The following is an 11216-nucleotide window of genomic DNA, read 5'->3' as shown; positions in this document are numbered from 1 at the left end:
TGTGAGTGAACAAAGTTGGATAGAAGTATCATCTGGCCTCTGCAGGGACAACACAGTGTCTGATAATCACTTTCCTTCTACGTTTCCTGTCACCAATAGGTTTTCATCGCTCTCTGTTGAATATGCTTCATTGGACCCTGAAGATGTGGATCCTCAAGATGTTGGTATTGAAGATTCACACTTTCAGTTCACTTTTGCATCATCTCAAGGAACTGTTACAACTGAGAACATTGGGCCAACTGATTCTGAGTTGCTTGAGGAGGTCATTGCTGCTGATGCAGAGCAGAAGACTTCACATTTGGTAACTTCAGCACCCCAAGATACTGTGAACTCTCCTTTAGCTGTTGCTGATGGAATTGCTTCTGAAACTCTTTTGTGATGGGCAACCAATGAGGCACTCTAGTTATCGAGTTCACTACCCGTTAGAATTGCCCCTTTATCACCCACCCACAGTTAGTAGTAGACCTTTAGCACTTTCCGGACCAGATCTATCTGTTTACAAACTGACTTTTGACTTTAATGCTACACACTATTGATTAGCATCCATTCATCTCTTCATTTAATCCACTAGTACCTACCAGTTCCCACTCTTCCCCCCTTTATCCTGTATTCATCCTTTTCCACTATGCCCAGGGTCTTCCTTCCAACTTGACTGTATAATTAGTATAATTATTGTTTTAGCTCACATGTGTATGTAGTAATTTTCTTTTCTTCCACTTGTACATAGTGCATCTCTAGATACACTGATTTTTGCAATAATCTTGTATAAAATTTTCGTGCAAGAAATTTTCATACAAATTTTGCATACGAAAATTATTTTACAACGAAAAAAAAGCAAATTATGGTAGTGTGCTTTGTACAATAATAATATACACTTCCATATAATTTGACTGCAAACACTAGATGAATCTTATGACTTGACCACTACATTCTTAATTCCCATTGCTATTGCAAAATGCTTGGCTAGCTACCAAGGTCCCTATTCAGCTTAGCCACACCCTCTTTGGAAAAGACCCTCTTGGAAAAGTTCTATACTCGCCCTTGAGGTGGATAAATATATCTGCCCCTGAGGTGGAATAATATTTATTTTAAAACTATTGTCCGGCAATCAATTTCCAAATAATCAAATCACAGTTTCATCCTAGCAAGAAAAAAACTGTTAAACAGTAGACAGTTAGTGTGATAATTAAGGCACAAGGTGTTCGGTGCTTGCTGTCATATCGGCATCCATTGATGGCTACAGTGCATGTAGATTCTTTGCCCAATCACTTAATATCTATAACAAGTCAAGGGCATACAGGTCATTTTACAGTTATAATACACTGACCTGATAAACAAATGCATACTGTTCTTTTGTTGATATCATCCCTCCTCTATCTTCTCTCATAGTGGTGACTATATTTACCATGTCAACTTTATCTTCATTCTCCAACTGTAGTCTTGCTATATCAGTAGCTATCAATGCTCCACTACGACCCAATCCATCACTATTATTATAATGATACATGTACTGTTACAAACCATGCACATGACCTGTACAGGTTTATACCTGCAGTGGACCACTATTGGGCCAGGTTGAGATTTTTTAGCTTCATAAATTTCTTGCAAAAGTGCAATCACTCCAGTTGTGTCATGAGGCAATTGATAAGCCCCCCATTTCTTATACCAGTAATGTTCTATATCTCTATACTTCTCCTCCTGTTAAAAGCATTTACAGCACCTACCATTATTAAATTGCTATAATACTTACTGCAGCATGAGCTAGTCTGAAGGTGGAGACAGTGTAGTCTGGTTTGACAATTCGTTTCCTCACGGTCACAGTTATCAGACCATATTTTTGGTGTACCACCTCATCAGTATCTGGCCAATAGTTTATAGTCTATTCAAAAATGATACTGTAAATATTTGATGTATACGTTACTAGGTGGCACACCTCATTCTCCTCTTCAATCATCACTACTAGTGCAGGTTTTTGTTCCCACACCATCTGCCAGAAGTCACTGATAGTATTACGGAGTGGTGCTTGAGTAGCAATGTAATATTTTTTAGCTCCATCATAACCCTGATTAAGATTCTGTGATAAGAACTTGACCATGTACACCCATTACCCCACAGGCCAGTTAATGTATTATCATTGATATTTTGCAACCTAAAGCATGGCATCCATGTTATATTGTACTTCCTATTCACACCTGTTTTATTTGAAAGGAAAAAAATATTTTTAAAGACTTTAGTATTGTGACAGCTACATTGAGGTTGTGAATAATGAAATACTTTACCATTATTATTATCTAATCAAAAACAGCCAAGCTGTAAAAAAAGGTGCGGCCCCCATAAAGGCCATGGTGAAAAAAGATGTGAAATCCAAGGTGGCGGCCAAGAAATGGCTGTGATGGTAGGTTAATGGTTACATTTTAATAACAACAATTCAGGTGAATTTGGTGCCAAGACCAAGCGGCACAAAATTCACCTGAATTGCCGTTATTAAAATGTAACCATTAACTTACCATCACAGCCATTTCTTGGCCGCCACCTTGGATTTCACATCTTTTTTCACCATGGCCTTTATGGGGGCCGCACCTTTTTTTACAGCTTGGCTGTTTTTGATTAGATATCACTTCTTTTTGTATTTGTATACTGCAAAGCCGGCCTATGGCTGGCTTTGGGGCTTTTTTAACCCATGTGTTTTTTCTTTACCACAGGAAGAAGAAAAGAACTTAAAGAAGAATTTTAGTACTTCAATTATTTTTGATTTTATTAGTAATTATACAAATTATATACATATATTTATTACATGCTCATTATTCCCCACAGGATTTTTTTTGCAGCTGATCTCTCTACTGGGTGACTTGAAATGTAGCTGAACTATATACAGGATGGTTTCTTTGTAGCTGAACTCTCTGTAACAGGTGATTTGTTAGCAGCTAAACTCTCTACATGGTGGTGTCTTTATAGCCAAACTCTCTACATGATGGTTTCTTTGTAGCTGAACTCTCTATAAGGTGACTTCGTCTAGCTGAACTCTCTACAGGGTGATTTTTTTGTAGCTGAACTCTCTGCAGGGTGATTTGTTTGCAGCTGAACTCTCTACATGATGGTTTCTTTGTAGCTGAACTCTCTACAAGGTGACTTCGTCCAGTTGATCTCTCTATGGGGTGATTTGTTTCTAGCTGAACTCTCTACAGGTGAATTGTTTGCAGCTAAACTCTCTACATGGTGGTTTATTTGTAGCTGAACTCTCTACAAGGTAACTTCTTCTCTACAGGGTGATTTGTTGTAGTTGAATTCTCTACAAGGTGGTTTGTATGAGGCTGAACTCTCTACATGGCGGTTTCTTTGTAGCTGAACTCTCTACAGAGTGATTTGTTTGCAGCTGAACTCTCTACATGATGGTTTCTTTGTAACTGAACACTCTACAAGGTGACTTCTTCTAGCTGATCTTTCTACAGGGTGAATTGTTGTAGCTGAACTATCTACAAGGTAACTTCTTCTAGCTGATCTCTATACAGGGTGATTTGTTTGTAGTTGAATTCTGTACAGGTGGTTTCTTTGTAGCTGAATTCTGTACATGATGGTTTCTTTGTAGCTAAACTCTTTACAAGGTGACTTCTTCTAGCTGAACTCTCTACGGGGTAATTTCTTTGTAGCTGAACTCTCTATATGATGGTTTCTTTGTAAATGAACTCTCTACAAGGTGAATTCTTCTACCTGATCTCTCTACAGGGTGATTTGTTTGTAACTGAACTCTGTACAAGTGCGTTTTTGTGGGTGATCTCACTGCAGGTTGATTTGTTTGTAGCTGAACTCACTAAAGGGTGATTTTGTTTGTAGCTGAACTCCTTGCATTGTATCTAGTTTCTAGCTGATCTCTCTACAGGGTGATTTGTTTGTAGCTGATCTCTCTACAAGTTAATTTGTGTGTAGCTGATCTCTCTGCAGGTTGATTAATTTGCAGCCGATCTCTTTACAAGGTAATTTGTTTGTAGCTGAACTGTCTATAAAGTGATTTATTTGTAGCTGATCTCTCTGCAGGTTAATTTGTTTTAGCTGAACTCTCTACAGGCTGATTTGTTTGTAGCCGATCTCTCTACAGGGTAATTTGTTTGTAGCTGAACTCTCTACAAGTTGATTTGTGTGTAGCTGATCTCTCTGCAGGTTGCTTTGTTTGTAGCCGATCTCTCTACAGGGCAATTTGTTTGTAGCTGATCTCTCTACAGGGTGATTTTTTTGTAGCTGACCTCTGTTCAGGGTGATTTGTTTCTAGCTGATCTCTCTACAGGGTGATTTTTTGTAGCTGACCTCTCTTCAGGGTGATTTGTTTCTAGCTGATTGCTCTACAGGTTGATTTGTTTGTAGATAAACTCTCTACAGGGTAATTTGCTTGTAGCTGAACTCCTTATTTTGTGTCTAGTTTGTAGCTGATCTCTCTACAGGGTGATTTGTTTGTAGCTGAACTCCTTACATTGTGTGTAGTTTCTAGCTGATCTCTCTACAGGGTGATTTGTTTGTAGCTGATCTCTCTACAAGTTGATTTGTGCGTATATAGCTGATCTCTCTGCAGGTTGATTTGTTTGTAGCCGATCTCTCTACAGGTAATCTGTTTGTAGCTGAACTCTCTATAAGGTGATTTGTTTGTAGCTGATCTCTCTGCAAGTTGATTTGTTTTAGCTGAACTCTCTACAGGGTGATTGCTTGTAGCTGAACTCCTTACATTGTGTCTAGTTTCTAGCTGATGTCTCTACAGGGTGATTTTGTGTAGCTGAACTCTCTTCAGGGTGATTTGTTTCTAGCTGATCTCTCTACAGGTAGATTTGTGTTGATTTGTTCATTGCTGATCGCTCTAAAGGTAATTGATTTGTTGCAGTTGAACACCCTGCAAAGTGTTTTGTTTGTAGCTGATCACTCTAAAGGGTAATTTGTTTGTAGCTGAACTCTCTCCACAGTGACTTGTGTGTAGCTGAATTCTGTGTAACTGAATTCTCTAGAGAGTGACTTAATTGTAGCTGAATTTTCTACACAGTGCATGACTTGTTTATAGCTGAACTTTCTTCAGTGTGACTTGTAATGTTCTGAATCTCTATAGTGGTATATTTGCTTAACTCTCCACATGGTGACTATCTTCTTGCTGAACTGTCTATAAGATTAACTGTTTGCAGCTGAACTCCCTACAGAATAACTTGTGATGTAATAAAATTCTATAATGGAGTAAATAAATTAGCCGAATGCTCTATTAGGGTGACTGTTCTATTAGAGTATCTCGATCTCGCATTTGCTACACGGAGTTGGCTTTCGAATCATAACTCAGTGGTTTGTAATCCGATTCTTCTATACTACTGCAAGGACTTTCTATGAAGATTATTCCAGCTATACACCGATTTTCAGCTCATTGCTCTAAGCGGTTTGTCTAGTAGGCGTGAAAACTAATACTTTTTTATTCATAAAAATCGATCGCGTAATTGTGACACAGGTTGGGTTTTGTGTCATATCTCCATGGTCTTTATCTCGATTCCTTTCAAACCACCAAAAGGCACTCCTACGATGGTTACTCCATCTACATAGCAATTTTCAACTCATTCCATGAAGCGGTTTACCCTGTAGGCGTGACAACAAATCGATCTTGTTTTACGCGAATAATCGGTCATAACTCCTGAACCATTCATCGGATTTGTACCAAATTTGATGCTAGGATTCGCCTTTGGACCCCCTTTCTGTGTGCCAAATTTCAAGGCGATCGGAGTACGCGTTTGCTTGTTATAGCAATTTTTGCAAGTGTGCGAAAAGACGAAGAAGAAAAAAACGAAGAAAAAAAAACGAAACTTTGGCAGCTCGTATCTCGGAAATGGCTGGAGCGATTTCCTTCAAATTTGGAATGTAGACTCCCTTGGCTGGCGGGCAACTGTGTAGCAAATTTGGTTCTAATCAGATACGTGATCACCGAGATACAAAGGTGTAAAAATGACGTTTTCGTTCTTCCTGTCAATATACTCACGGTGTGGCGCGCCGGCTTCTTGGGCCGCACGACACACTACCGTGTGTCTTGATAAAAATGACGTTTTCGTTCTTCCTGTCAATATACTCACGGTGTGGCGCGCCGGCTTCTTGGGCCGCACGACACACTACCGTGTGTCTTGATAAAAATGACGTTTTCGTTCTTCCTGTCAATATACTCACGGTGTGGCGCGCCGGCTTCTTGGGCCGCACGACACACTACCGTGTGTCTTGATAATGGGAATAAAGGTATGCAGGTTATGATCTTTTCAGGAGTACTGGCTTTGCAAAACCAATCACCCAAGCCTTTTCCTGACAAAGAGACATGGCAGTATGAGCATCAAACTTGATCAAACCACCATACTTTGTAGACACTAGCCTATATCAACGAAATCTTACATACAAATTTAATTTGTACACAAATATCATAAGTATATAGAACTTTGGGACCATGCTCTAGCTTGCAAGGTATTTTTATTATAACATAGGTTCTAACCTTAATGTAATTAGCATTGATGTATGTGGACTCGGGGAATGAAGATGACAACAGCACGCGTGATTCAGGACCTGTGTCAAGTGTACACATTTTGCATACATATCTGATTGTTTTTATCATGAACTTACTTGGTAGGTAGCCTTCCACTCTGTTCTTATCTTGAATGCCAACATAAACTGTTTCAGTAATGATCAGTTTAGGAATAGACTGTATGCATGTGTAAGAATAGAGTATACATGTACTAAAATGAATGCTTACTTCAAATTCTTGATAAAGTGTTGGTATTTTTTTGGTACTCTTATGTAATTCGTCAATTGTAAGGGGTTCAGTTGTAGCTGCAGTAGTTTTCTAAATATACAGTAATAGCAGCTATGATTATTAAAATAATAGATATATTTACTGGGTAAAATATGGCCATTTCAGTTGGACTTGTAGGAACACTTGCTGCAGTTTCTAATGGTATATAATCCAACTTATCATCCGCAGAAGATAATTTCCTTTTAGGTGACTTTGGTGGTTTCCTTCTTTTGTGTTTGTGCCTGCAAATTGCTCCAATCATCTATATATGTGCATGCTGCCATTTTATTATACTATTAGTAATCATATTTACCAGGCCTAATGCAATACAAAATCCAGTAGCCAATAGAAATGCTATTACAATGATCAAAGCTCCTAGCCACTCCTCTAGTCCAAGCAAATTATTATCACCTGCATATAAAAGAAGTATATACGCTAATACATGTATACAATAGAGATAGTTTAACAAATAGTTCTATTCTTTGTGTGTGTATGCATAAATCTAGAAGTGATAAAATTGTGACAGTTGATAGACTTCTACTCTACTAAACGGCCATGGCCATTCCTCCTTGGAAGAGAAACACACGTGACAAAAGTACATCAAGACACACGGTAGTGTGTCGTGCGGCCCAAGTAGCCGGCGCGCCACACCGTGAGTATATTTACAGGAAGAAAGTAAACGCGATTTTCACACCTTTGTAGCTCCGTGATTCCTTATCCTATTAAAACCAAAGTTGCTACAGAAATGCCGGCGAGGTAGGGGAGTCCACATACCAAATTTGAAGAAAATCGCTCCAGCCATTTCCGAGATACGAGCGCCCAAACTTTGGGTTTTTTTTCTTCGTTTTTTTCTTCTTCTTCTTTTCGCACACTTTGCAAAATCTGAAATAAAACACGAATGCGTGCTTGAATAGGGCTGAACTTTGGCACACTTAAAGGGCTCATTAAGGCGAATCTCAGTACCAAGTTTGATAGGAATCAGATGAACATTCACGGAGTTATGACCAATTATCTGCGTAAAATAAGGTCGAAGGTCTGTCACGCCCACAGGGTAAACCGCTTGAAGGAATGAGCTGAAAATTGCTATGTAGATGGAGTAACTATCGTAGGAGTGCCTTTTTGTGGTTTGAAAGGAATCCAGTTAAAGGCCATCGAGATATGACACAAAACCCAACCTATGTCACAATTACGCGATCGACTTTTATAAATAAAAAACTATTAGTTTTCACGCCTACCAGCCAAACCGCTTAGAAAAATGAGCTGAAAATCGGTGTGTAGCTGGAATAATTATCATAGAAAGTCCTTGCAGTAGTACAGAAGAATCGGATTACAAACCACTGAGTTATGATTCCAAAGCCAACTACGTGTAGCATATGCGAGATCGAGATACTCTAATAGAACAGTCACCCTAATAAAGCATTCAGCTACGTTTATAACTTACTGCATTATAGAATTTCTTTGGCATTGCAAGTTATTCTGTAGGGAGTTCAGCTACAAACAGTTAATCTTATAGACAATTCAGCTACAATCAAGTCATCCTGTAGAGAGTTCAGCTACAAATATGTTGCTGTAGAGATTCAGAACATTATAAGTCACACTGAAGAGAATTCAACTATAAACAAGTCACCTTGTAGAGAGTTCAGCTACAACAAGTCACTCTGTAGAGAATTCAGCTACAAACAAGTCACTGCGTAAAGGGTTCAGCTACAAAAAAAGCTGCCTAGTAGAGAGTTCATCTAGATCAGCTACAAACAAGTTACTTTATGCAATGTTCAGCTACAAGTAAGTCACTCTGTAGAGAGTTCAGCTACAAACAAGTCACTCTGTAGTACAAACACTGTGGAGAGAGAGTTCAGCAACCAATCAAAAAACCACCATGTAAAAGAGTTCAGCTATACAAACTAGATATAACTCTATAGAGAGATCAGGTAGAAACTTAACAGATCACACTGTAGAGAGTTCAGCTAGAAACAAGTCATCCAGACTGAGTAGAGAGATCAACTAGAAAACATCACCTTGTAGAGAGTTCAAATCACCCTGCAGATAGTTCAGCTACAAACAATTCACCCTATAGAGAGATCAGCTAGAAGAAGTCACCTTGTAAAGAGTTTAGCTACAAAGAAACTACCATGTAGAGAATTCAGCTATGAACAGATCATCCTGTCGAGAGTTCAGCTAGAAACAAGTCATCCTGTAGAGAGATCAACTAGAAGAAGTTACCTTGTAGAGAGTTCAGCTACAAAGAAACAACCATGTAGAAAGTTCAACTGCAAACAAATCAAACTGTACAGAGTTCAGCTACAATCAAATCACCCTGTAGAGAGATCAGCTAGAAACAAGTCACCCTGTAGAGAAATCAACTAGAAGAAGTTACCTTGTAGAGAGTTCAGCTGCAAACAAACCATCATGTAGAGACTTCAGCTGCAAACAAATCACCCTGTAGAGAGTTCAGCTACGAAAGGATCACCCTGTAGAGAGTTCAGCTAGAAACAAGTCATCCTGTAGAGAGATCAGCTAGAAGAAGCTACCTTGTAGAGAGTTCAGCTACAAAGAAACCACCATGTAGAGAGTTCAGCTGCAAACAAATCGAATTGTAGAGAGTTTAGCTACCAACAAATCACCATGTGGAGAGTTCAGCTAGAAACAAGTTATCCTGTAAAAAGATAAGCTATAAGAGGTTACCTTGTAGAGTGTTCAGTTATGAACAAACCATCATGTAGAAAGTTCAGTTGCAAACGAATCACCCTGCAGAGAGTTCAGCTACGAGAAGATCACCCTATAGAGAGTTCAGCTAGAAGAAGTCACCTTGTAGAGAATTCAGCTGCAAAGAAACCACCATGTAGACAGTTCAGCTGTAAACAAATCATCCTGTAGAGAGTTCAGCTACGAACAGATCACCCGGTAGAGTTCAGCTAGAAACAAGTCACCCTGCAGAGAGATCAGCTAGAAACAAGTCATCCTGTAGAGAGACCAGCTAGAACAAGTCACTTTGTATGTAGAAAGTTCAGCTAAAAAAAATCACCCTGTAGAGAGGTCAGCTACAAACAAATCTCCCTGTATAGAGATCAGCTAGAAGAAGTTACCTTGTAGAGAGTTCAGCTACAAAGAAACCATCATGTAGAGAGTTCAGCTGCAAACAAATCACCTGTAGAGAGTTCAGCTACAAACAAATCACCCTCTAGAAAGATCAGCTAAACAAGTCACCCTGTAGAGAGTTCAGTTACAAAGAAACCGCCATGTAGAGAGTTCAGCTACAAACTAGTGACCTTGTAGAGACATCAGTTACCTTATAGAGAGTTCAGCTACAAAGAAACCATCATGTAGAGAGTTCAGCTGCAAACAAATCACCTGTAGAGAGTTCAGCTACAAACAAATCTCCCTGTAGAAAGGTCAGCTAGAAGAAGTCACCTTGTAGAGAGTTCAGCTACAAAGAACCATCATGTAGAGAGTTCAGCTGCAAACAAATCACCTGCATAGAGTTCAGCTACAAACAAATCTCCCTCTAGAGAGATCAGCTAGAAGAAGTTTCGTTCAGCTACAAACAAATCACCCTGTAGAAAGATCAGCTAGAAGCTGTTACCTTGTGGAGAGTTCAGCTACAAAGAAACCATCATGTAGAGAGTTAAGGTGCAAACAAATCACCTGTAGAGAGTTCAGCTACAAACAAATCTCTCTGTAGAGAGATCAGTTAGAAGAAGTCACCTTGTAGAGAGTTCAGCTACAAAGAAACCATCATGTAGAGAGTTCAGCTGCAAACAAATCACCTGTAGAGAGTTCAGCTACAAACAAATCTCCCTGTAGAAAGGTCAGCTAGAAGAAGTCACCTTGTAGAGAGTTCAGCTACAAAGAACCATCATGTAGAGAGTTCAGCTGCAAACAAATCACCTGTATAGAGTTCAGCTACAAACAAATCTCCCTGTAGAGAGATCAGCTAGAAGAAGTTTCCTTGTAGAGAGTTCAGCTACAAACAAATCACCCTGTAGAAAGATCAGCTAGAAGAAGTTACCTTGTAGAGAGTTCAGCTACAAAGAAACCATCATGTAGAGAGTTCAGCTGCAAACAAATCACCTGTAGAGAGTTCAGCTACAAACAAATCTCTCTGTAGAGAGATCAGCTAGAAGAAGTTACCTTGTACAGAGTTCAGCTACAAACAAACCATCATGTACAGAATTCAGCTGCAAACAAATCACCTGTAGAGAGTTCAGCTACAAACAAATCACCCTCTAGAAAGATCAGCTAAACAAGTCACCCTGTAGAGAGTTCAGTTACAAAGAAACCGCCATGTAGAGAGTTCAGCTACAAACTAGTGACCTTGTAGAGACATCAGTTACCTTGTAGAGAGTTCAGCTACAAAGAAACCATCATGTAGAGAGTTCAGCTGCAAACAAATCACCTGTAGAGAGTTCAGCTACAAAGAACCATCATGTAGAGAGTT

The 11216-nt window shown here is 39.2% G+C and overlaps 1 protein-coding gene across 1 annotated transcript in view; it reads right to left on the bottom strand.

Annotated features, from left to right (window-relative positions):
* Window positions 1–1051: 1051 nt before the first annotated feature.
* Window positions 1052–11216, bottom strand: part of LOC136261314 (uncharacterized) — an 81160-nt gene continuing 70995 nt past the window's right edge. The window contains exons 13-22 of the mRNA XM_066055294.1: window positions 7095–7192; window positions 6885–7043; window positions 6743–6832; window positions 6613–6691; window positions 6485–6555; window positions 1934–2062; window positions 1751–1879; window positions 1550–1698; window positions 1328–1487; window positions 1052–1276 (exon numbers count right to left, since the gene is read on the bottom strand). Coding sequence (XP_065911366.1) covers window positions 1238–1276; window positions 1328–1487; window positions 1550–1698; window positions 1751–1879; window positions 1934–2062; window positions 6485–6555; window positions 6613–6691; window positions 6743–6832; window positions 6885–7043; window positions 7095–7192 — 1103 coding nt within the window. The 3' untranslated portion in view covers window positions 1052–1237. The remainder of the gene's footprint in view (window positions 1277–1327; window positions 1488–1549; window positions 1699–1750; window positions 1880–1933; window positions 2063–6484; window positions 6556–6612; window positions 6692–6742; window positions 6833–6884; window positions 7044–7094; window positions 7193–11216) is intronic.

This window comes from Dysidea avara, chromosome 7 (assembly GCF_963678975.1).
Source record: "Dysidea avara chromosome 7, odDysAvar1.4, whole genome shotgun sequence".
Taxonomy (NCBI): domain Eukaryota; kingdom Metazoa; phylum Porifera; class Demospongiae; order Dictyoceratida; family Dysideidae; genus Dysidea; species Dysidea avara.
The sequence above is the reverse complement of the archived record's forward strand: the minus strand, read 5'-3'. Positions and strand labels throughout refer to the sequence as shown.